The sequence below is a fragment of the Mastigoproctus giganteus genome, chromosome 4 (genome assembly GCF_048544385.1).
Source record: "Mastigoproctus giganteus isolate SK-2022 chromosome 4, ASM4854438v1, whole genome shotgun sequence".
In the NCBI taxonomy this organism is placed as follows: domain Eukaryota; kingdom Metazoa; phylum Arthropoda; class Arachnida; order Uropygi; family Thelyphonidae; genus Mastigoproctus; species Mastigoproctus giganteus.
This window is the reverse complement of record NC_143578.1, coordinates 121149240-121176422: the sequence shown is the minus strand read 5'-3', so window position 1 is coordinate 121176422 and position 27183 is coordinate 121149240. Positions and strand designations below refer to the sequence as shown.

Genomic DNA, 27183 nt, shown 5'->3' with positions numbered 1-27183 from the left:
TAACAGGAGAGACTGCTTCTACAGGGATGGGATACGCTTAAATAGAAAGGGTGCAAGAATGTTTGCTTATGCTATCGAGGCAGTGTTAGGTGGGTCGGAAAACTGCTAGATTGGGGGGATACAAGGACTAATAGATTAACAGTAGCCACTGGCAGAGGTGAAAGTGATTCTTGCACTGCTTCTATTGGAATGAGCCGCAGCCTGGAAAATAAGATGCAGGATATTTCAGAGACTGCTAGGAATCATTGGGGTACGAGTAAACACATGGGTTGTGTTAGGGTAGCTAAGAAAAAGAACAGGTGCATGTATATTTGCGTGTACACCAATGCTAGGAGTTCAGTAAATAAATTTGATGAATTTGAGGTATTGCTCAAAACATCAAAGGCAGATATTGTGGGGATTTCAGAGACGTGGTGTCACACAGATATAAGGAATGCAGAACTGGAATTTGGGGAGTACAATGTCTACAGAAGGGATAGACAGGATAGGAAGGGAGGAGGGGTTATGCTATTAGTTAAGAAATACATAAAATCCAAGGAAGTGAAGCCAGTCGACATTGCTGGACAGTGCAGTGTCGAGTCAGTTTGGTGTGACATAAGCATTGGGAGATCAAAATTGAGAGTAGGAGTGTGCTATAGGCCTAATGACTCTGACGAGTATAATAAGAAATTGTACAGGGAAATAGAGTGGGCCAGTAAATCAGAGAGTCTTATAATGGGGGATTTTAATTTCCCAGATACTGACTGGAATTTGGGGCCTGGTCACTCACACACTAGCAAGGCTTTTGTGGATTTATTGGATGATTGTTTTCTACATCAGCATGTTCGGGAGGCAACTAGAGGGAGTATTACTCTTGATTTGATTATCAGTAGTGATTCTTCATGCATTAAGAATCTGCAGGTAAATGAACCACTAGGTGGCAGTGATCACAGAGAGGTAACTACCATAAGGGGTAAAGGGAAGGGTTATTGCTTTTGTAAAGGCGACTACGATGGACTGAGACAGTATTTAAATTCTATACAGTGGGACCAACTGATGATGTTACCAACAGCAAATTCAAAATGGGAAGCATTCAAAGAACTTATCTTGGAAGCTACTAGGCTTTACATACCAACTAAGAAATATTGTTCAAGGTTTAGGCCTAAGTGGATGTCAGATGAACTAATGAGACATATGGCAGAGAAGAAAAATGCATGGGATACATACAAATTAACACGTGACACAGATGCCTATGATAGATACAAGTTGATCTGTAACCAAGTTACAAAGGAGGTTAGGCAGGCGAAGGCAGATTACGAGAAATCTTTGGCAAGGGATGCAAAGAAAAACAGCAAAGAGTTCTTTACTTATGTAATGTCTAGAAGGAAGGGGATGAATCATATTTGTCCACTTAATATCGATGGGTCCACTGTTGATGATCCTGCTCAGGTAGCTAACAAACTAAATGAATATTTTGTATCGACATTCACACATGAGAAGTTATTCAGCGAGGGGAATGCCAGAGGTGTATTCAACTCTGGCAGTAAGCTAGAGAATCTTGTAATAACTGAGAGTAAAGTGGAGGAGAAATTGTTGAAGATAAATACAAGAAAGGCATCTGGGGTGGATGGGATCTATTCGGTTATAATAAAGGAGGCAGCAAAGGAAGTAAGCAAACCCTTAGCCATAATTATGAGAGCTTCCTTGGACTCAGGGGAAGTACCCATGGACTGGAGATGTGCAAATGTGACCCCAATTCACAAAGGAGGATCAAAAGGCGACACAAGCAATTATAGACCTGTTAGCTTAACTTCTGTTCCCGGAAAATTAATGGAGGCACTAGTTAAAGAAGCACTGCAGGATCATCTAGACAAGACTTCAGTTATAGCTCAGACACAGCATGGTTTTGTTAAGGGGAAGTCTTGCCTGACCAATTTGATTGGATACTATGATGCAGTCACAAAAGAACTGGATGCAGGAAATAACTTTGATATTATATACTTGGATCTTAGAAAGGCTTTTGATACTGTTGCACATGGAAGACTGCTGCACAAATTGGAGCAGTGTGGCATTGGAGGCAAATTGCTGCTATGGATAAAGGGGTGGTTGAGGGGGAGAAGACAGAGAGTGGTAATCAATGGACACTGCTCATCGTGGACTAATGTTATTAGTGGAGTCCCTCAGGGTTCAGTATTGGGACCATTATTGTTTTCTGTATTTATAAATGATATTGATGATGGTATATCAAGCTTAATGTCCAAGTTTGCAGATGATAAGAAGGTTGGCAGGGTTGTCAAGGACACTACTGACACTATGCTACTGCAACAGGATCTGGAAAGGTTGAGCAGATGGGCTGAGAGGTGGCAAATGAAGTTTAACATTGACAAATGTAAAGTACTACATATGGGAAACAGCAACCCCAGAGCAACGTATCAACTCTCTGGTACCACACTGACAATGGTACACATAAGCGAGAAATGGAATAAATAAAAATTGGGTAATTGAGCTTGGCCTGGAAGGTCCTGAAAGACCAAACAAGGGTTTTCATTGAATGGGGAAGCTACCGCTATCACGAACGAGTAATCATACCGAAATGCTACCGTTGCTGCAAGTTTGGCCACACGACACACACGTGTGCACAAACCACCCCAATATGTGGCCACTGCTCTGAAAAGGGCCATGATTTTAAAGCTTGCCCCCACAAAGATAAGGACATCACCTGCATTAACTGCAAGACTATGAAATTAGACCACAAGCACTCACTTAGGGACCCGGTAACGAGCCCACTGGCATAGCCACTGATTTGAGTACATCTCAAAAGTCCAAAAATTTGAATATATTATACTTCAAAACTGCTTGTGATAAGGTTATTTTGTATGGAAAGTATAATACTACTGACAGAATTAACTTATACTTAGTTTATAAGATAGTTATCTTTGTCTACAGGCGTTTCCCACCAAAACTGGAAAGTCGCGATTTCTGATTTCTGGTGGTCCTACACTGGAAATAAGTACCTCAAACCAGTACTTAAAACGTCAGAAATTGACTTATTTATGCGAAAGGGAATTTAATGCAGAAATTATGGCTGAAAAATCAAATAATGACAAAGTTCTGGTCAATGACTTAAAAGACTCCTCTGATAATGACGCTAGAGTGCTCAGGGAGAAAGCCTCTGTTAATGAGGAAAATGGTAATGAACTGGATAGCTGGCCTCCTGGCCTCCTCAGTATTAAGAAGGGCAGGAAAGGAAAAAATCAAGAAACTATAGAAATTCCAGAGATGCAACAAAAGACAGAAGAAGAACTAAAACTAGACTACCTAACAAATTTGACTGACCCTATCAAACAGGCAAAGGAAACCAGAGTGTATCTAGAAGAATATATGCACAAGCAAACCAGCAGGATTACTTCTGCAATTAGACTGCAGATAGTGAACTGTTGGTCACTGCGTGAGCAGCGACTGATTGAATTAAACACAGAGAACCAAGTGTTAAAATCAAAATTAGAGGTTACAACTGAGGAGAAGAACAACTATAAAACAATGAACACATTAACCTATGCCCAATGTGCGAAGGTTAATGGCAAACAGGACATAACTAAAGCAAAACAAATAGCTACTAAGCAACCTAATATAAACAAGGAAAGCAACATTATTATTCTAAAAGCAAAAAGTGACTCTACTCATAAAACCAGTGAGGCAGTTAAGGACACAGTGGTAACAAAGCTGAGGCCTCATCTGAGAGAAATAAAGATAAACAACATGCGGAAAATCAGGAATAATGGAGTCCTGATCGAGGTAGCAAGCAAAGAAGATCTAAGAAAAATAGAAAACCACCCCGAGATGGAAAAGCTGGGCTTGCTCCCTGAAAAACCAAAAGGGAAAAACCCTAATATTATAATCTTTGATGTACCTGTGTCAGTAATAGAAAAAGAATTCATGATGGATATCTACTTCAAAAACTTTAACAATGAAATGACAATAGATGAATTTGCTGCTGAATTCCTGTTGAAAAGAGCAACAAAAAACAAAAGGAATGGACAACTCAACATAATTGCAGAAATTACACCAAAAATTTGGAAGGTATTGCAGGGACAACAGAGAATCTATGCTGGCTGGACCAGTCATAGATTTAGAGAACACTTCCCTATCCAAAGTTGCTTTAACTGCCATAAATATGGTCACATTGCCAGAGACTGCAGTCAGAAAGAACCTTTGTGGTCACTGTGCAGTAACTGGCCATGATTACAAAAATTGCAAAAATAAGTCTCAGCAGCCAAAATGTGCTACTTGCAAGGCAGCACGGCTGACTGACTATACACATAGTATCAGGGATGATAAATGCCCCAGTTATAAAAAAATGGCAAAACTTATTCAATCTAGGACCAACTATGGGCCAGATTGAAAACGTGAATGTGACTAGGGCTCTAAATCTTGTCCAATTGAATGCTCAAAGAGCAAGAGCCGTTGTAGATCAGATCAAACTCAAATTGGAAGAAAATAATATAGATATCTTGGTACTCCAGGAACCCTACACCCATATGTGTAGGGTTCAGGGATACCCAAGAGGCTATAAAATAATAGAATACACCTCAGGTGTCCCTTCTACAGCAATAGTAGTTAAAAATACTGACCTTACAGTCACAAAGGTGGGTCACCTCTGCTCCCCAGTGGGAGTGTGTGCCCATATCACCAGTGCTGTAGGACAGTTTTACATTATTTCACTATATTCCAGACCAGGTGAAGATATAAATCCAACTATTGAATACCTACAAGTAGTCACAAACTTGCTACCTACTGCAAATATCATAGTGTGTGCTGATGTCAACTGCCGGTCACCCTTATGGCAAAGTACGGAAGACAGAGCAGGCACACACAACGGCCAGATACTTTCAGACTACATAGCCACCTCACCCTTTCAAGTGCTAAACCAACCAAATAACCTCCCAACTTTTAGCAGTACCGTGTGGGAGAGTGACATTGATGTTACTCTTGCCACCAATTCAATAGCTTATAAAATCACAGACTGGTGTGTCCAGCCAGCCTGGACCACATCAGATCACAGAGCCATTTCCTTCAAACTAAACAGGCAATTACAAAGAACCCAACACTCTCTGTTGGATATCAAAAGATATAACCTTAAAAAGGCAAACTGGCAGATTTTTGCAGAACATACAGCAGATGAGCTGCAAAAAACAGGAAAATGAGTGGTCTAGATCAGGCAACTGTAGCCCGGACGAGCAAGCACTGACTATGACAAACATTTTAACAAAAACAGCAACCCTGTCTATCCCACGGAAAAAACCGAGGAAGCAGACAGTTCCCTGGTGGTGCCCCGAACTGACTGTACTCAGAAGTAAGGTACACCAAGCGAGGAGACATTTTCAAAGAGCTAGAACATCTTGGCCACAAAATGAGGTGGATGCACTGAGAGATTCTTATAGAACTCTCAGGAATCAGTATACAGCCCTCATAAGAGACAAGAAAAAGGAATGCTGGAGGCACTTGGTGGGAACTACTGGAAACAATAACCCCTAGGGAGTTGTCTACAGAATAGTGACCAACAAGCTGCCAAGAGGAGATGTCTTAGAAACTACTGTCAAACCAGACGGAACCCCAACCCTGTGTTGGGTGGATTCTGTAAATAACATCCTAGACAGTATCATTCAGACTGAAACTGGAAATCATTCCCCCACCTAGCCAGACATAAAAGAAAACACTGAATATGAAAATGCTAATATTGAACCTCTGTTCACTATACAAGACTTAGAAATAGCACTATCTAAAACCAAAAACAATAAATGCCCAGGTTTTGACCTCTTAGAGGTTGAGATTATCAAAAAATTAGCGGAAATAGCACCACATAAATTAATACCACTATATAATAACTGTATGACAGAAGGTATATTCCCAAAAATATGGAAACAAGCTGTGTTAAGATTAATCCTCAAAAACCCTGAAAAACTCCCTACTGATCCCAAATCATATAGACCAATAGCCCTACTCCCTGTACTAGGGAAAATATATGAAAGACTAATATATAGCAGATGAGCTCAATATTACACAGAAGCAGGTTTGCATTCCAACAATCAGTACGGTTTTAAGCAGGGCAATTCTACGGAGGATGCCATGCACCACCTACTGACAACAATTAAAAACACAGAGGAGAAATATATGCTGGCAATCTCCATTGACTTTGCTGGGGCATTTGACTCACTCTGGTGGCCTAGTATCCTTAGGAGACTTCGCCAGGCAAATGCCCCACAAAACCTCTATAAGGTAATAAACAGCTACCTTACAGACAGAAGTGTCTCAGTACGCACAAGGTTCCAGGAATTGACACGCCCTGTGAATAAAGGCTGCCCGCAGGGTTCAATCCTTGGCCCTTTCTTTTGGAACATTGTTCTGGACGAATTTCTGGCTTTGGATCTGGGCCCCGTGGAAAGCCTGGCCTTTGCAGATGACATGATTTTCCTTGTAAAAGGTAACTCACGAGTGGTTGTAGAGCAAAGATCAAATGCCACCCTCTTGCAGCTGCAGGAGTGGGCACAAATGCACATGCTCAAAATATCGCCTGAAAAAACCAAACAAATACTTCTAAAAGGCAATTTGGACATAAGAAGACGTCCACAAATCAAAATTAACACAACCACTATAAAAATGGTAACAGAACTAAAATATCTTGGAGTGGTCTTTGATTCAAAATTAACTTTTTATCCCCATTTGATCTACTTGGCGAAAAAAGTGAGAAATTATGCAGGTATGATTGCCAGTATCAGTCAAGCAGATTGGGGACTCAAAAGAAAGACCCTGGCAATCATATACCGTGCAATGTTCCTACCTGTTATCACCTATGGAGCCGGTGCGTGGTTCATCCGCTCAGCCATAGTAAGAAATAGGAATAAATTAGAATCGATACAAAGGACAATACTACTCACTATTACCAGAGCATGTCGCACAGTAAGCACACCTGCACTACAGTTGCTGGCCGGAACTCTCCCACTTTACCTGGAAGTAGCCAAAAGAAGCTTATATTACAGATTTAAAAAGGGCATACCCACAGAATTTCTGGGGATAGCCCTTGACACAACCAACACCTTCAATGATGAAAGAAAAAGAATAGCCACAAAGCTCCACGAGCTATGGCAAACAAAGTGGGAGCAGGAAACCAGAGGTCTGGTTACCAAACGGTTTCTGCCACGGGTGTCAATGGTTAGCCCAAAGCTACCTAAGTGGTATGCCCCTGGACTTTTTACAACATTTATATTGACAGGTCACGGCTCCCTAAAGGCGAAACTAACCTCCTTAGGCCTGACCGATGACCCAAACTGCACCTGTGGCGAAAGTGAAGACTGGGCACACATTCTATATGAATGTATAATATATGACATCCCCAGAACAGAGCTAATAGCACAGATTGGTTCCCTTCCCAGGGGAGAAGAACATCTGTTCATCATAGAAGAGCAAAATTATAAAGCTTTTACATCTTTCACACAGAAAGTATTCGAAATGCGCAGAGCAATGCAAAGAATGGCAATTCAGCCACCCAGCAATTAAACAATAATCAATAGTAAAATTGCCCAAGTTTCTCACCACGCCCAGACGATGACTTAAAAACTGTCAGGATAGCAGTATTCTGCACCCTGACAGAAACCTGACATGACAAACCTCCCCAGGATTACCCTGCCATGTGTAGGAACCTGGGGCCCCATGCCAAATAAGTAACCACTTAGGGGAGGGAGATGTACAGGGAGCAGATTAGCTGAAAAATATCAGTAGGCTAGTAGCAAAGGGATGCAATGTAGTATGAATGAATGAGAATGAAAGACAATGAATAGGCTGGTAACTGAGTGAACTAGGAATTATGGTAAAAGGGAATAAATGGCAGTTTTGGTGAAAGAAAGAGTGACCTAGCATGAGGGAAAGAGAGAGTGAATGGGAATGAGTGGAAGAGCAAATGTAACTGGCCGAAAGAATACAAAGTTAAAAATAACTTACATCACTTTATATATACTGTACTAACAAACATTTACTAACCACATAAACACTATCACTGCATTCTCCCCTGGCCTACAAAAAAAAAAAAAAAACAACTTGTGGCTAGGCCTGCACCACAACTGAAGAATAACAGTAAGTTGAGGTGCCCAGAGAGTGCAGTGCAGAAAGTAAGAGTCAAATAAATGAGATGAGAGCTAGAAGAATGAATAAAAGTGCAAGCATATGAGAAAAAGAACACAAACCATAAATGCTACAGTTAAGTACACACTAACCTTAGTTTTAATTAGCATTTAAATTTACACTACACATCATTGCATCCCCTCCTGGTGTGTGAGAAAAAGATGAATGAGTGAAAAAAAAAAAAAAAAAATATATATATATATATATATATATATATATATAAAAAAAAAAAAAAACTTGGAAAAAAATTATAAAATAAGAAAAAAGTATTTAAAAATAAAATATATATATAAATAAATAAAATTTTAAAAAAAAATAATAATAAAAAAAAAATAATAATAAAAAAAAAAAAAAAAAGAATGCAAGTAGAGTGAGAATGCAGATTATGAATGAAGTAAATGTGTGTCTCTCCCACCCCCTTGCCTGGTGGGTTCCCCACTGCCAGCTAACATATCCCACCCCCGGAGCGGGATGGGCAGCTGAACCGGATTCGACACTCCTTGGACATAACACCGACGAAGACATTCTGCGGCTTTGCTGCCAACACGCCATTGGTGATCTGAACTGGATACTCTAACCTGGTTCCCTTTAAAACCCCATCCCCAGGCAGGGGAGGGAGGAGACGGATCTCTGTCTCCTCTCCTCCCTGCCTACCCCCCATACTTCGCCTGGTGGGGGCTCGTCTCCACTGACCTCTTTGGGGATGCCTACTCTATCGTTCCTATTCTTCTATCTGTTTTCCCCCCAGTCTTCAGTCTCCCTCCCTCTCTAACTAAATCAACCGAAGTACACCCTTAACAATGCCGCCAAATTCTAATCAACGTCTAAATTCTGCCGGTAATGTGTAATTCTCTAAGACAACTAACACTATTAGCTAGCGTATAGCTTCACATGTCTAAATTTAATAACATCAAAATTTTGCCCGACCTATTTGGCCTTTAACACATCTCTTTAGCGTTCAACCCCAACCAGTGATTTCCTAACCTTCAAATCCCATTAAGCATTAATGTCAAACGCAATTTTTTTTTTTTTTTTTAATAGGTCCTAGCCACTGAAATCCCAGGAAACTAGGTGGCAGGACCTGCCAGAGCAATTTGTTGTGATACTGGATACACCCGGCTAGCCTCCATGTGGCAGGGTATGGGCAACGTTGGGCCCCACTAGGGGCCTGGCGGCCAATAAGCCGGATAAACAATGGGCACAACATATCACACTGCACAGACACGGCCCACACACTTTCAAGTCTCTGGCTTGACAGTGTACTGTCCTCGATACAGCGAAACACACGCGGAGATGGGAGAAATCCCAGGTGCCGTCCGACATGAACATACCTTATACCTTATACCTTAGGGACCCGAAATGCCCTACATACCAACGAACCAAGACCTTATACCAAAGCAGGATCAACTATGGGAACGAAAATTAAAAATTATAACACAAATATGCTGAAAATAATCCAAATTAATGCACAGCGGGCCAAAGCAGTGGCTGACCAGATACGGACCAAAGCCGAAGACGAAAACTTGGATGTCATTATAGTCCAGGAACCGTATACACATCTAAAGCGGGTCGCAGGATACCTACACAATTACAAGGTGATCCACACGGATGAAGACACCCCCGTGGGCTGCCGTTCTGGTAAGAAACACCAACATCAGTGCAACTAAAGTCACACAGCTGTGTACTCCATGGGCTGCTTGTGCACAACTTGGCACAGCATTAGGATCTCTATATGTCGTGGCACTCTACTGCAGACCGGGACAAGATATAGACTTTGCAATCGACTACCTCCAATGCCTACAGGATACCTTACCAAATCAAAGAGTCATCATTGGAGCTGATGTCAACTGTCGCTCCCCGGCATGGCACAGCCTCACCCCAGATAGGCGAGGAACTCGAAATGGACAACTCTTAGAAGACTACCTTGCAGGATCCTATCTAACTGCACTAAATCGACCCCACCATCTACCAATATTTTCGAGCACCCTCTGGGAGGCCACAATTGATATCTCCCTAGCCACCAGGAGTATGGCCGCACATGTGACTGATTGGAGGGTGGAGGAAGCATGGACCACCTCAGACCACTGGGCAATAACCTTTTCAGTTGAAAGACAACTAATAAGAATAATTCAAACAAACCAACCACAAAAGAGATATGCAGTCGCAAATGCAGACTGGTCACTGTATAGAGAGCTGCTCACCACGGCAATTAGACACAATCTGGAAAACATAAACCCCTGGAGCGACCCGGATGACCTTCAAAGAGAAATTACAAAATTATTACTGAACATCAGTGATCGAGCGATAAAAAGAAAAAACCCAAAACCTGGCACAGTACCCTGGTGGACACCAGAAATTGCAGTACTACGACGACAAATGCAAAAAACAAGAAAAGGCTTCCAGAGAGCTCGCAGAACCTGGCCCGAAGATGAGGTGGAGGTCCTGAGACAACGTTACAGAGAAGCTAGGAACCGTTACACAGACACCATAAGAAAAAGTAAAAAGCGTTCCTGGGAGCTCCTAGTGTCTACTTCTGGAAACACCGACCCTTGGGGCTTAGTCTACGAGGTGATAACCAATAAGCTCCCCAGGGGCGAGGTCATTAGTACTACCAGGACACCGGAGGGAAACCTAACGACCACCTGGGAGCAGTCAATGGGCAACATACTAGATAAAATCTTTAAGGAACCAACAATATTAACCATACAAGAACAACACGAAATTTGCAAGGACAACGCAAACTATAACACCTCGGCAATCAAACACCCGTTCACCCTGGAGGAGCTCAGTGAGGCTGCCACAAAGATCAGAAATCGCAAATGTCCAGGACTGGACATGACTGAACCAGAGATCTTGAAGAAAACTGCAGAATTTGCACCGCACTTACTACTTACTCTCTATAACAGGTGCCTGGAAACAGGCAAATTCCCCACAGCATGAAAACAGCAAACACCAAGTTGTTACTTAAAAATCCTAACAAAAAACCGGACTGCCCAGAGTCATATAGACCTATCGCACTGCTCTCAGTGGTCAGCAAACTATACGAGAGACTGCTGCACAAGCGAATCAAAAACCACTATGAGAGGACAAACCTGGTGGCTAGGAATCAGTTCGGATTTAAGCCGGGTTCCTCCACAGTGGATGCACTTGGAAACCTGCTTCGGAAGGCACAGGAATGCAGAAAAAAATACCTACTAGTCATTTCAATTGATTTTGCCGAGGCGTTCGACTCACTATGGTGGCCAAGTGTCCTGGGCAGACTAAGGGTGGCTGCAGTCCCTATCAACCTATACAAGGTAATGGAGGACTATCTATCTTGCAGGAAAGTAGAAATAAATGCCAACTACCAAAAAGTCACAAGATCTATACACAGGGGCTGCCCGCAGGGGGCTGTCTTGGGGCCACTCCTTTGGAACATGGTCCTCGATGAGCTCCTGAACCTGGACCTGGGGCTGGTTGGGGCCCAGGCCTTTGCAGACGACCTTGTTCTTACCATTGAGGCTGACTCAAGAGCCCAACTGGAAACCACCGCAAACCAAGCTCTAGAGAAAATACAAAACTGGGCTACAAGAAACCAGTTAAAAATTTCACTGACAAAAACCACATCTATTCTGCTAAAAGGAACCCTGCAAATACGGTGCCCACCCCAAATTAAAATAGAAGGTATGACCATTAAACTTGCCAACCAAATGAAATATCTAGGAGTTATCCTAGACAAAAACTTATCCTTTCAACCTCACCTGCAATATATAAGGATGAAGATAAGATGTTACTCGGCACTGGTGGCGAGGGTTACGAGAAAAGACTGGGGATTAAAACAAACAACACTAATGTTGTGTTATAAGGCAACCTTCATCCCTGCGATAACTTATGCTGCTGCAGTGTGGTACAGCAAAACAACGCTTGCAGTCAATAGGAGAACTCTGGATATGATACAAAGGACTATTTTATTAACAACCACACGAGCATGCAGAACAGTATGCACACTGGCATTGCAGGTGCTTGCTGGAGCGCTTCCCCTCGATTTGGAGACTGTAAAAGCTGGCTTGCTCTTCCTGCATGCCAGGGGGGTTGCTGCCACCTTCCAGGATTTCATAATTGACCCAGCGAGTAGTACTAAAACAGAAAAAGTCCGATTACAGGCCTACCTACTTCGGGAGTGGCAACAAAGATGGACCGATACAACAAAAGGAGAAATTACAAGAAAATTCCTCCCTGACCTTAGTAAAATATACCCTAAGCAATTGGCCTGCTACTTTCCCGGGAAGCACTTGACTTCGCTCCTTACTGGTCATGGCCCCTTTAAGGAGAAGCTTCTCGGGTTCGGCCTTGTTGAGGACCCCAACTGCACGTGTGGGGAGGTCGAGAACTGGAATCACTTGGTCTACGACTGCCCAGAATATGAAGATCTCAGAGGCATCCTGATCATAAAGATACACTATCTTCCGAAAGGACTGGAATCCCACTTCATTGACACAGAAGAGGAATACAGAGCACTTTCTCAATATGCCCAGGACCTCTTCGAGAGGAGAAAACTGCTAATTACCATAAATCATGTCTGACGAAAGACCACCACAAGTTAAACTATACAAGACCATAAAATACCATCCAATGGAGTTACTACAGAGAAAAACCTTGAGACAAGTTAGTGAAAAACACAAGGACGGGGCTTACCCCATGAGCGACTGACTGAAATAGACTCGACATTGAGGAAAAGAGACTTAACGCAGCACAGCTGCCAAACGCCATTTGGTGAATGAAGAGGGCACCCTAGCCTCCTTCATCTTTAATATCCCTATTCCCGGTGTGGGGGAGGAGACGGTCTTACTGTCTCCTCCCCTCCTCGCCATTCCCACTTTCCCCTCTGGTGGGGCATGGGCATGCCCCACTGTGACTTGGGGTTGCCTCCTCTCTCGACTCCATACTTCTGTCTTTTCCCCCCAGACTTCAGTCTCCCCACCCACTCTACCTGCACATGCGCAAGCGAATGCCCTACACGTCTGAATTGTTTTAATCATCTCCAAATTACGTTTTTCGCCCATACACTCGGCCTTTCAGAAATTTAGCATTATTCCTCATCGAATTTACCAAAAATATATATATATTTCTTTTTTTTTTTTTTTTTTAGGTCCTAGCCGCCGAAATCTCAGGAAATTAAGCGGCAGGACCTGCCAGAGTAAATCTTAGTCTACTGGTGTTTCCTGGTCTGCCTCCACGGGGCAAAAGAGGGGCAACGTTGGGCCTCAGTAGGGGTCCAGTGGCTAAACGACCAGATGAACAACGGTACATGACACTACACATATACAATATCCATACACTTTTAAATCTCGGGCATTTCCCAGTGAACTGGTTCACCCACAATGAAAGCAATGCGGAGATGGGGGAAACCCCTGGTGCCGTTTGACCTTAAACACACTTTACTGACAGTGGTAGAGAATGAAAGGGACCTGGGGGTGGTTGTGCAGGCAGATATGAAGTTTTCTGAGCAGTGCAGACGGGCTGCAAGAGTAGCTCATGGTGTATTGTCGATGATATATAGGAATTTTTCTAGTAGGGATAAGGAGGTGGTTATTCCCTTGTATAAGGCAATGGTCAGGCCAAACGTAGAGTACTGTATACAGGTCTGGAGGCCTCATTTCAAGAAGGGCAACAAGTTTGGTGAATGGAACAAAGGGGTGCTCTTACAAAGAAAGGCTTAAGTTTTGCAAATTACAGTGTCTGGAGACTAGGCACCAGCGAGGTGATCTGATTGAGGTGCATAAAGCCTTGAATGGTTTGAGCATGCTCAATGCTGATGGGATTCTTCCTCTTGCTCAGAAAAATCACCTGAGAGAGCATAAATTCAAATTGAGGAAAGACAGATGTAGGATAGACATGAGGAAATTTGCCTTTAGCCAGCGGGTGGTTGGTTGAACAGACTTCCATCCCTTGTAGTGGAAGTTGATAGCCTAAATAGATAGGCCGCCGTAGCCTAGTGGTCAGGCGTGTGGGTGCCTAAGTACATGCCTTGAGTGACCGGGGTTCAAGCCCGTGACTGCTGAATACGGCGCTGTTTCTTGTATTCAATCGATCATGCGAACTCCTCTGACCGTTTGGTCGTCCCGGAGTATAAACAGAAAATTTATTTATTTATTTATTTAAATAAGTTTAAGGCTCAGCTGGACAGGTATTTCGAACGAATGGAGGGGTGAAGTGGAAGGTTTTTTTTTTTTTTTTTTCTTTTTTGGCTGATGCTGCATAAGCTTGCTTTCTTTCATCAAATGCCTCTGCTAATGCTAAAAAAATGAATCACTCTTGTTGTTTATTTAAATGTTTTTGGTTTAAACGTTAGTCCACTTAAAATTAAATTTGTTTTTACTTTGTTGCCCACTATTTCTAGGCTTGCTGTTGTAGGGTTTTGTTGTCTCCTTCATTATTTGTAGGTTTCTGGGCATTCGTTTTGTTCCTTAACTGGCTTTTATAAGTACTTTATGGCTTAAAGTACTTATAAAAGCCAGTTTAGGGTTAAACTTCTTCAGACATCCTGAGACTTTAATGTTGACATGTCCAAGGTCTATGAATAACCTGAAAGTTATTCATAAATATTTTTAATGTTTACTTGTTAAATGCTGAATACTGGATAATTGGTTGGTTGGCAGTCAAGCTCAAGTTTTACTGATCACTTCCAAGAACAGAGTTGAAGGACTTATGCTTTCCAATGCAGAATGTGGTGTTTTCTTCATCTGAATGTCTAGTAAATTTGATGCATGGGAGTGATGCTGGTCTTGATCTGTGGAGTTTTGTGGCCTGTGCATTCTGAGGAATCATCTGTGTGCAGTCTCTTTAATGAACAGATTAAAGAAGTTTTTTTTTTTTTATTGTCAGTGCTCCTTTCAATTTCTTTTTTATCTCTACTGCTCTCAGAAAACTGACTCTTCTTGTCATTAAATGGAAATGGTGATTATATATATATATATATATATATATATATAATCATGTATGTATGTATATTTATTTACTTATTTATTTATTTATTAATAATGTATGTATATATATTTATTTTACTGGTTGGAAATTATATTGTGATTGTTCATTCAGATCACAGGACATATTATCAGAATAAAAAATTAATTAAAGTTAATGAATATAATAAAAGCAGCAGAAAATGAACTGGTAGGATACGCTATCATAACAAAGAAATAGTTGATGTACAGGGTAATTTTAATTATCATGACTTTGTATTACCTCTAGAAATCACAAAAATTTCAAGGTTCGTGGTCACTTTTGCACCTGTAAAACAGCCCTCTTTTTGGTGTGAATGAACCTTATAATCTGAATAAATTTTAACATTTATTATTGTTAAAAATTGTTAGTATGAACCAGAGCTCTAATGCTCAATACGTTCTATTGAGCATTAGAGCTCAATAGAACGTATTGAGCTCTAATTGATATCATTGATATCAATATTTGTAAAAGAATAAGAGAAGTTCACCTCAATATGATACATAGAACACTTCTGTATGATACTCTCCAGAAGCTTTCGTTTTAATTTCTGGAGAGTATCATACGAAAGTGTTCTACGTATCATATTGAGGTAAACTTCTCTTATTCTTTTACAAATATTAAAAATTGTTTATATTTAATGGTCTTTCTAACCCAGATAACTTTGTGTATTTTGTCCCTCATTCATTCCCTCTATATTTTTCAGTTTCATGGATGGTGGTCTCCTCTAAAGAATTTTCCTAATTTGCCTGAACAAAAAGTGGATAGAGGTATGATAATAGATCTGTATAAGTGAGACTGAATCTCAAGTGCTTTGATAACACTTCTCAATAACATACATAGTGGACTCCCATTTAACCTGAATGAGATTGAGGAGTATATTTAATCAAGAAACAGTAAACATTTTAAAAAATCTATAGTGTTAAAATAATACATTCTGTGACATTGAAATTGCAGTCCCCTGTAGTAACAGATATAGAGAGGATACTTAGAGTAAGGATAACCAAGGAGTTAATAATCACATGACAAGAGTTGCAGACATTAGTGTGTGTGTGTGTGTGTGTGTGTGTGTGTGTGTGTGTGTGTGTGTGTGTGTGTGTGTGTGTGTGTGTGTGTGTGTGTGTGAACACATTTAATGACACAAAATTATTTTTATAATGGACAGATCAATATGATGTTAGTCCACCACTGTTGCAGATACATTAAACTGTGTCTCAGCACTGAGTTGTAGAAGGTGTTGAATAGCCCCTGCACCCTGCAGTATTTTTCACCAGGCCTCTTGCACCTGGTCCTGCAGAACATCTGTGGTTCTGTAGATTGTACCCAATCATGGCCCGGGGGGGGGGGCATGATTGGGTATAAGCTACAGAGCCCTGTAGCACATGTTCAGGCATTTTCCTGCTGAAAAATGGTATCAAGCATCCCAGTAAGAAAGGGGAAAGCAACAGATTCCAGAATCTCAAGGACATAGTGGTAAGCAGTCAGATTGCCATTGATGAACACCAGTGATGACCATCAAAACTGATTGCTCCCTGCACCATAATATCAGCAAGGCGTGCAGTATAGCATTCAATAATGACCTCTAGGATCATTGTGTTTACCTTGTAATCCCCATGTATGCCATGATCATTGGACTCCAAGCAGAAGTGGTATTCATTGTTGAAGACCACTTGACATTGTTCCGTATCGCAGGTGGCCTGTGCACAGAACCATTCCAGACACTGTTGATGATGGGCAATGGTCAGGGATAATTGACTCAATGGCTGGTATGCATGGCAGACCCCTTCTGCCAGTTGGTGTGCAATGGCATGACAGGTGATGGGTTGACAGATAGCTGATGTCACAGCTTGTTGGATGGTAGCCAGCATAGGTACAGTGTAAATAGGTAAATGGATAAGCTTGATCCCCCATTCTGTAGTCCTCTGTCATGCTCCACTACCTATTTGGTGAGCAGTCATACCTTCCCACATCCATTGTTGCCAACACCTGTGCACTGTGATATTGTCACAGTCCATACATTTCACTGCATGAAAAAAACTCTTGCAGGCAGATAATCCACCCTCCGTCAAAGTTTCTGATATCAATGTCAAATGTGCCATCTCTGCATCTTCTACAATCTTGCACTCTGAAGTCATTTTTGATGAGACAGAAGCCTGTTAACTAAGTCATACACATGTTACTTTGTACTCCCCGATCTCTGTGTACATATTTATATCAGCCTAAGCTTCCACCCAATTGGTCCCATATTTTAATTATTTGTATATATCGGTGCAACTCATCAACCTGCTGATTTGCATGCACTTCCAATCATTCTTTCTTGGTGTGCCACAATTTCATTGTCATAGAGTTTAATTAGCTATTTCTTAAGCATAATATAATTTACCAAGTACAGATATCCAAGTCTTTCTTGATAGGAGTACTCATTTGTGCCCCTCACCAATCTTGTTGCTCTTCTCTGCACCCATTCCTATGCATCATTATCCTTCTTAAAATGAACCTTTTTCAATGGACATTAATGTCCATTGAAAAAGGTATAAGGTGATTATCCCATTGTATAAAGGAGATTGCCTTATACAATGGGATAATCACCTTATTGTTCTTTTCTTGCTAGAAAACTTTCTGTACATCATTAACAGAACCTCATAGCTATTCTAGTAGCCAATCTGCACTGCTCTGAGAACTTCATATTGGATCGTACAATTACCCCTAGGTTTTTTTCATTCCCCACTACCATGAGTGTGGTACCACCTAATTGGTATGTTATTCTGGGATTCCTGTTTTCCAAATTCAGTAACTTACATTCATCAGTGTTAAACTTCGGTTGCTATTTTTAGCCGATCCACCCAATTTATCCAGGTCTTGTTGGAGTAGCATACTCTGATTAATCACCTTGCCAACCTTGTATCATCAGTAAACTACCAATTAAACCCAATATGCCTTCATTAATAAATATTGAAAACAGTAAGGAGGCAAATACCAATCCCTAAGGGACTCCATTAATAACATGAGTCCAAAATGAGCTGTGGCTATAAATGACCCCTTTCTGTATCATTCTACTCAAACATCCCTTTATCCACACCAGTAGTCAACTCTATATGGTACACTGCTCCAAATTGTACATCAATCTTTCTTGTGGAACAGTATTAAAGGTTTTACTGAAGGCTTCACATCATATACTTATCTAAGTATATGATGTCAGAATTATGTTTTGCATCCAGTTCCTTTATGATAACCCTATAGTAGTAATCATATTGGCTAGACAAGATCTCCCCTTAACAAATCTGTGGTGTTATTGCCATACAGCTGCATTCTTCTTAAGATGATCATTCTTCTTTAACACTGACTCCATTATTTTCCATACAGAGGTCAAGATTACAGGTCTGTAATAATTTATTTTGCCCTTTGACCCACTCTGCCTTGAATTGGAGACACATTTGCATATCCTAGCCTGCAGGGCCTTAGACTTTCCTTGAATCTAAGGTTGTTTCATTATTATGACTAAAGGTTTTAACTTCTTTTGACATAATTGAATAGTTTTTACGAGTCCATGTTGGGTTTTTTTTTTCATTATTTTTAGCTTGAATGATTTTTCTTCTACTTTTCACTGTAAAATCATTTGGCTTCCAGTTGGAATTAGGTATACATCTGATATCCCTATCCCAAAAAATTTCACATTTAGAATCACTACATCCCTGAGTTAAATTAGTATCTTGGCACAGAATGCCTTTGTGCAATGGAATTTTGTGCCAGGGATTCAATAAGTTTAAATTATTTACATCAGTGGTAGTTTTCCCACTAAGAGGAGGAAATTCCTCTAGGTTTGAAAATGAATTTTCATCCATTAACAAGCTTATAGAGACTTAACCTATAATATAGTGCGACAGTATCAGTATTAGATTAAATAAGCAGTTGACACTACACAAATAATTAGTTCAGTATTGGCCTGAAATGAAGAATGTTTATTTAAATAACAGATTACAGGTAAACAGCAGTCTCTTGGTAGTAAACCACTTTATTCCCATAGAGCTCATAAACAGCAGGCACAATGGATACATAAGCATGCAAAGGTATTACCAGTAACTGCCCCATTTGGTCCAACAGTATTCCTGGATGAGATATGTTTTATGTTGGTTCACTAATTGAATTTGAATGTTCCATCTGGCAAGAGAACCTTGTCTGAAAAACTTCTTCTTCGTCTGTCTTCATTTAAACTATTCACAAAAATTCAACTTAGCACTACAGGATCATCTTCATTCATATCTTATAGCATTCTTGGCATGTAGCATTTCCACTTAGCTCTTTTGAGAATGCAGTGTACACTTGTTCTGTTCATTCCAGTTTCACAAATACCTTACAGATTTTCTTGGTGACGAGCAGATAGTCAGGGCTGTACTTATGAACAGGTATATGAGGTCTAGCCTTGGGCCTCACCATAGGGGGAGGTCTTCTATGGCCTCTGTAATCTCAAATTTTTAAAGAGATTTCTTTTTTTAATGCCATGATCTAAACTAGGGCCCACTTGTACCTACCATGTAAACAGAGACAGGCGAAATTTGCTGAAAGCAGAGCTGCAAACCACCTAAAATTTTGGATCGGCTCGGTTCAAAAATTTCTCAAGTGTTTTCGGTTCGCAGTCTTGTTCAAAAGGTGATTGTGACCAGTGGTTTGGTTCGGTTCAGTCAAGTATATAGTCTGAAATAATTTGCATAGTTTCTTAGTTCATTAATGATAGTAATAATATCACATTATAATAAAATATTACTATAAAATCTTATTATTTTAAATAAAAGTAAATTATATTAATAATATATTTGATAAGTAATAAAATCGCATGTTAATCATTTTAAATATGATTGAAAAAAGAGCAGAAATTACCAAAACATTAACTCTGAATATTATTCTCTTCTCGTATTCAGTACTCATAAATGTATACAAAATAACATTTAATTTGGAAAGAAAATAATTATTCAAACAAAATTTTTAATATAATTTAATAATACTAAGTAAGGCAGATATTTCCAGATAATATAAAAAAATCACAGAAAATAATCACAATAAAACTTTAAGAACAGAAGAAACAAACATGAATTACAGGCAAAATATTTTTAGTTACTCAGATAATGGAGATAAGGAATTAATGTATCAAAATAATTTTACTTTGAAAATTGATCATGAAATCTTAAAAACAACATAGATTACATAAGTAATTTGAAATTAATTATTTAATTTTAAAAATAAAATGTCCTCCATTAACCTTGAGTCTAAACAACTCTTATCAGGTAAAATGATATTTAATGTCGATAAGCATCTTTCTATACTTGCTTGTGTGGCAGGAACTGCAAAGATTACTTTGGATAGCTATGGGTGACTAAACTCTTTTGCTTTCCAATATCCTAAGGTGGTTGTTTTTATTGGTACCGTTTCGATATCGTCAAAATTGTTCAGATGAGCCATTAAGTTGAATTTCTTTGTTTCCACTATCTGTCTCTTTTTCAAATAACAGCTTTTCGATGTCATCCATCATGGTTGCACCCATTACAGTAATATGTGCAATTTCATCTGAACTTTTCGTTTCAGAATTTTTTTCTGTAGACTATAGCTGCACAAGCTATCATAAATGTCACATAAATGTTCCTTAGCTTTTTGTTTTTGAATATTATCTAGTAATATTTGGTACATGGGATCCAGATACATACAAGCTAAAAAGTCTCGCTTTCCATCAAATTTACTTCTCATAGCGTGAGAGAGGGTACCAGAAAAAATGACAATTCATTTTCAGTTTTTCTAACTTCCATTTTACATTTCATCCATGTGTAGTAAAAATCAGTCATCGTGAGCTGCTCTGACTTCAGCACTTCACATGCTACCCTAACGAGTTCCAAAACTTCTATAATATTTTCAATATTTTGCCACACACTGGCTGACAACAAATGCAATTCCTTTATAGGCACACATAAATCGATGCAAAATTGTTTTAGCTCCACAATATGTTGTAACATATTAACAGTGGAATTCCATCTTGTTTCACAGTCTAATATTGGTTTCCTACACTTTTCTCTTTTAATGTGTATAAGGATAGAAGGGGTTCGCAGCTTTTTCACCACTGCTCATGCTTTAGCCAAGGGAAGTTTCAATTCATCACGTTTCAAAACATCTTTAACAGCCAAATGAAGAGAATGTGCAGCACAACGAATAGATGCCATAATACCCTGAACACGTAGATCATGGAAATTTTCTTTGCATATATTTGTATTACTAGAATCTGTAGTCTCAGATTCTTCGATATCTTCAGTATAATGATACTTCCATATCTTCCATATCGAGTTTTCCAGATTGTTCCTGAGCAAGTAATTTGAATATTAATAGCAATAGAGGCATGTGATGCAAGAAAGCAAGCGTATGAGCTTATGTAGCATCAGCCAAAAAAAAAAAAAAAAAAATCACAACCATTCCCTCTAAATGTTTGTCCAGTTCCTCCTTAAATTTATTTAACCTATCAACTTCCACAACGACAGATGGAAGTTTGTTCCAGCAATTAACCACCCACTGGCTAAAGGCAAATACAACTGTCTTTCCTCAATTTGAATTTATGCCCCCTTAGATTCATAATCTGAGCAAGTGAAAGAATCCCATCAGAATTCAGCCTGCTCAACCCATTCAAGGCCTTATACACCCCAATCAGATCACCTTGCAGGTGCCTAGTCTCCGGCCACTGCAATTTTCAGAACTTAAGCTTCTCTTGGTAAGAGGACCCCGTAAATTGTTACAAAAATAATATTTAAGACACATATGCTAAAACGTTGTTGTAACAACTCAATAAAGGTGAAGTATGCCAAATGTTCCAATCAAAAACTACCAAGGTATGTGGCGCCTCCATAGCCAGGTGGGAAGGAGCAGCAGTTTCTTGATTAGACCGGGGTTCGAGCCCGTCACCACCAAAAACGGAGGTTGCGGAAAGGTCAGGGAATGACCACTGCATATCCCAGAGCAATATGGCCTTAGTTGCTAATGCTCCTAAAAACCAAAATAACAAACAACAACAACAACCAAGGTATGTACATAAAACGAACAAAAACATTATCATTAAATTACTTAGAATAGCCTTTATTTCTTAAATATTAAGCAACACTTAACAGTAAATAAGAGTACATAATCTTTCATTAGCAGCGTGGCTACATTATTGATATTTTCTGAGCTTATCTGCTACAAAAAAGTGATAAATCATGCCTATTTTTCTCTAAAACTAAAAATTGAATAATAATAAATAAATAAATTGAATGCTAAAACTTTGAATAATAATAAATAATAAATTGAATAATAATAAATAATAAATTCAATAATAATAAATAAATAAATTGAATATTAAAAAAATCAATAATAATAAATAAAAAAATCGAATAATCAATTTAAAAAAATTGAATAACGCACAAGTTTGTGCAAATGCAGCATATTAGTATGCAGCAATTCTAAAAAAAGGCTAAAGACAGCATTATTTTATTTATATCTCATTTGAATACCTTCACAACGAGTTGCCATGATATTGCACTACTTCGAATAAGTAATGTTTCTCTAGTAGAGAAGACTACCGTTACTTATTCTCAGTGGGCACTATCACCCAGATGGCACCGTTTCAAGGCTTGTTTGTATACGTGTGGAATAATAACTCTACTATCCACTTGTCTCTATTAGATTTAGAAAAGCAAAAAAGTAGGGGGAAAGTAATAGTAGGAATGGAAGAGGAAAAAGAAACGGCGTAGAAGAATGAAAGGGACAGTAACTCCAACTCACACCACTTAAAAAAACCCAAACTCCTCGAATAGGCAATGCTTCCCCAGTAGAGAAGACTGTTGTTACCTAATCTTGGAACCTCCGGGCAGCATCAGGCTCCCATGGTGATCGGCTATTTGGGCTATTTGGCCCTCCTTCGGTGGGTAGGTACTCTGATAATGCAATGATGACAAAACAGCTATGAAGTATAACTCCGCAATATGAGAGATGCCTGATGGTGTTACAAAGTTAATTAGACCAAAACACTTTTAGGGTTTAAGCCTCAGGCTGCGAAAGAATTTGACAAAGTACAAGTGTGTGCAAAAGCAACATATCTGTATGCAGCAAACTCTAAAAATATAGTTAAAAACGGCATTGTTTTAATTATATCTTTTGGCCCTTGAGGATGTGACAGACATTCTCTCAGATATGCCAGACAAGCTGTACTTACTACCTGGGAGTCTAAAACGCTGATGGAACTGATATTTGGGTGAAACTCAGTTCAAGTGTACCCAATTTTGGTGAAGTCCGGATGGTCTGTAACAGCCAAATCCTCTGCTTGCATCTTCACGATGGTGGGACTTTTAGTAATCCTGGGTATAACCTCCATGCTCAAGAACATGGTGGGTGACCACCCAGGTGTGAACGAATGTAAGCAGGGATCGAGATGTGGCACCCACACTACATGGAGGAATGCCGCCCCTCTGTGTTACCAGGCAATACAAGGTGGTAGACAACTCTCATCAACTGGTGCAATACCACTACTTTGCTTATTGGAGGCTTGAAGTGGTGGAACCCATGTTTAGTCTCCAGAGCTAAGTTCCGATCAACTCTTCCCCATCTCTTCCATCATGCACTATGACTGATGACTTTTGAGGTTATGATGAACATAGTGAAATCCAATTTTCTTTACATTTCGAGGGTGCAGCTCTAAAACAGTGTTCGCAGGTCGGCCGCTAGTTAGTACACCAGACCGAACCTATTGGTAACTCTTTAGGGGGCTTCCGTATCAGCTAGTGTATAATCTTGTATCCTCTACTCTGCCAGATGGTGACTGGAGGGAGTCCGAGTAGTGTGTATGCGAGGGGCATTGTCAAGGATCTGGGTATATTCTTACTATGTGTATGCCCTATCCAAAAATTTCATTACTTCATACAGCATGTCCCCCCCCCCCCCAATTTTTCATACACCACGAATTGTCAAACTAATAGAGTAAGCTTATCTGCGAAAAGATTTAAACCTCCCGAACGCTTCCTAGTTCATTTCACAAATATACGTGGTCTCAGTTCTAATCTCAACAATGTCCATTTCCACTTCCAGTCTGCCAAACCCCATGTACTTTTTCTGACAGAATCTCAGTTATCGGTTGATTCAAATACTGCTCATCTCAGTTGCCAAAATTATTCGCTGTATGATTCCTTTCACCTCAAAGGTGGTACTTGTGCATATGTCCGTTTCGATATTCCCTGTCAGAGAATTGGAAATTTGGAATCTCCTCTCTTTGATCTTCTCTGGCTTAAAATCTCTCTACCTCATTGTGTCAAATTCATCTGTTATCTCTGCCGTTCTCTCAACTCCACTAATCACTTGGAGCTCTTTGACTTCCTCTCTTTGCAACTTGACTTTCTCCAGTCCAACTTTCCTAACAGTGAGGTAATTTTCCTTGGTGATTTTAATGTTCACAACTCCAGCTGGCTTCTGTTTTCTAGTCACACCGACACAGCTGGTCGAGATGCTAAGGCTTTTGCAATTTCTAATGACCTTGCACAGATTGTACATTTACCTACAAGAATACCAGACAATCCTAACCATACAGCCAACACGCTTGATCTTTTTCTCACAAACAACCATTCTAAGTACACAGTCAGAGTGAGTGGTCCTTTAGGTACTACCACAGATCACAACTTGGTGATTGTCTCTTCTCCAATGGAGTCTTTATCTCATGGCTATTCCCAACCTCGTATGGTTTGGTATTACAAGAATGCAAAATGGGATGACTTTTGAAATAGTAGTTTCAAAACTTCTGTTTTGAAACTACTATTTCAAAACTTCTGATGTCAACGTTTTCACTGATCGTGTCAGTGAAATTATTCTTTTAGGAATGGAATCCTTTATTCCACATTCCACATTAAAATCTCATCCTTTATCTAAACCATGGTTTTCCAATAAATGTGCTAAGGCTGTTCAAGAGAAGAATGTTGCATATCATAATTGGCTTGTTTCCAATTTTTCAGTTTCATTTTCTGCCTACACCAAAGCTTGCAACAATTGTAAAGCAGTCATTAATCAGTTCAAACTAGATTTTGAACAGGCTAAGAGTAGAAAACTTGCTTCTTGCCCTAATGGTAGCCGAGCATTCTGGTCTCTTGGCAAAGCTATTGGCCGCAACTTTTGCCCATCTCTGCTCCCACCTCTGTCAAAACCTGATGGTTCTGTTGTCACTTCAGCTAAGGATAAAGCTGACGTGCTAGCATCCCATTTTGTTTCCAACTAATGTATTAATGATCTTGGTAAAACATCTCCCACCATTCCCAACATGCTCCATTCAATGCCTCCTGTTGTTTTCCGACAAAAGGATGTCAGAAGGATTTTGACGAATCTTGATGCTAAGAAAGCTCCAGGTCCTGACTGTATTTCTCCTCTTGTTTTCAGATCCTGTGCCCCTGAACCTACTCCTGTTCTTTGCCGCCTTTTTTCATTTTCATAATCCAAAGGTGTTTTTCCTTCTGCTTGGAAATTTGCTCATATTCAGCCAGTTCCTAAAAAGAGTAACAAGTCCTTTCCATCCAATTATCATCCCATTGCAAATACTTCTACTCTTTCTAAAGTAATAATGGAGAAATCAATTAACCTCCAACTCTTAAACCACCTAGAAACTTTCCGTCCGATCAACAATCGCCAGTATGGATTCCGTCAGTGTCAATCCACTGGTGATATTCTGGCTTATGTTACCCATTTATGGACAAATTCAATGGAAAAGTTCGGTGAAACACAAGCAGTTGCTCTTGACATCTCAAAGGCTTTCGATTGTATTTGGCACAAAGGTCTTCTAAACAAGCTGTTTTTTGTAATTTGTTATCCAGTTTTCTCTGGTGATGGTAGATGACTGTCTTATAAATTCTCCACTAATGCTGGTGTCCCCCAAGGTTCAGTTCTTTCCCCCCACTCTTTTCCTTTTGTATATTAATGACCTTCTTCCATTGACTGGAAATCCTATCCATAGTTTTGCCAATGATAGAACATTGCATTCAACTTTTTATTTTGAAAAACCTTGCCCTGCTCAATCAGTTTCAACTTCTTGAATATCAGCTACCAATTCCTTAAATGCCGATCTCCAGGTAATTCTCCAGTGGGGCAAAGACAACTTAGTTGATTTCAATCCTTTTAAAACTCAGTCTTGTCTTATATGTCACAAAAAGGATTCTTCTGCTCCTATGCTTATCCTTGGAGACACTCTGATTTCTAGCCAAAATGATATATCTCTTTTGGGGATTACTCTGACTTCTAATCTCTCTTGGCACAAGCACATTACAAATATTGCTTCCTCTGCATCTAAAAAACTTGGTTTTCTCTTTTGCTCTCGGCATTACTTTTCTTCCAAACAGCTGTTCACTCTGTACAAATTGCAAATCCGCCCTACCATGAAATATTGTTCTCACATCTGGGGGCGGTGCCCCCAAAACCTCTCTCAATCTTCTAGATTCCATTCAGAAAAGGGCAGTTAGGTTAATTAATGACTTCTCTCTCTAACAGAATCTCTCCACTCGCTGTCTCATAGGCGTACTGTTTCTGCTGCATGCCTTTTCTACAGGTACTTCCATGGGCACTGTTCTTCTGAATTTGCTTCTATAATTCCTGCTCTCTCTTTCAAAACAGTCCAAACACGTGCCACCACCAGCCAACATCCATTTACTGTCCAACTTCAAACTCACAGAACCAACTTTTCATCTTCCTCGTTTATTCATTCAACTGCCGTTTTCTGGAACAACCTTCCTTCATACGTATTTCCTGAAAATTACAGTCTACAGAAGTTCAAGTCCAATGTCAACAAATATCTTCTTTTGTCTTCTCAACCTCCAACCGAAGCACGGTACTAAGTACTTATAGGTTCTAATACATTAGGCCTGATGTAGCCGAGTGGTCAGGAGCGAGAGTGCATAGCACGCGTTCCTTGAGTGGACCGGGGTTCAAATCCATGACTACTAAATACAGTAAGTATTTGTATTGACGATTTATTGTAAACTCTACTGACTTGGTTGTCGTGCCTGAGTATAAACAGAA

The 27183-nt window shown here is 39.9% G+C and overlaps 1 protein-coding gene across 1 annotated transcript in view; it reads left to right on the top strand.

Annotated features, from left to right (window-relative positions):
- The window catches only part of LOC150087027 (uncharacterized), a 144411-nt gene that overhangs the window by 31827 nt on the left and 85401 nt on the right, over nucleotides 1-27183 (top strand). Inside the window, exon 4 of the mRNA XM_090371757.1 lies at nucleotides 15842-15905. Within this exon, the coding sequence (XP_090227883.1) occupies nucleotides 15842-15905 (64 nt within the window). The remainder of the gene's footprint in view (nucleotides 1-15841; nucleotides 15906-27183) is intronic.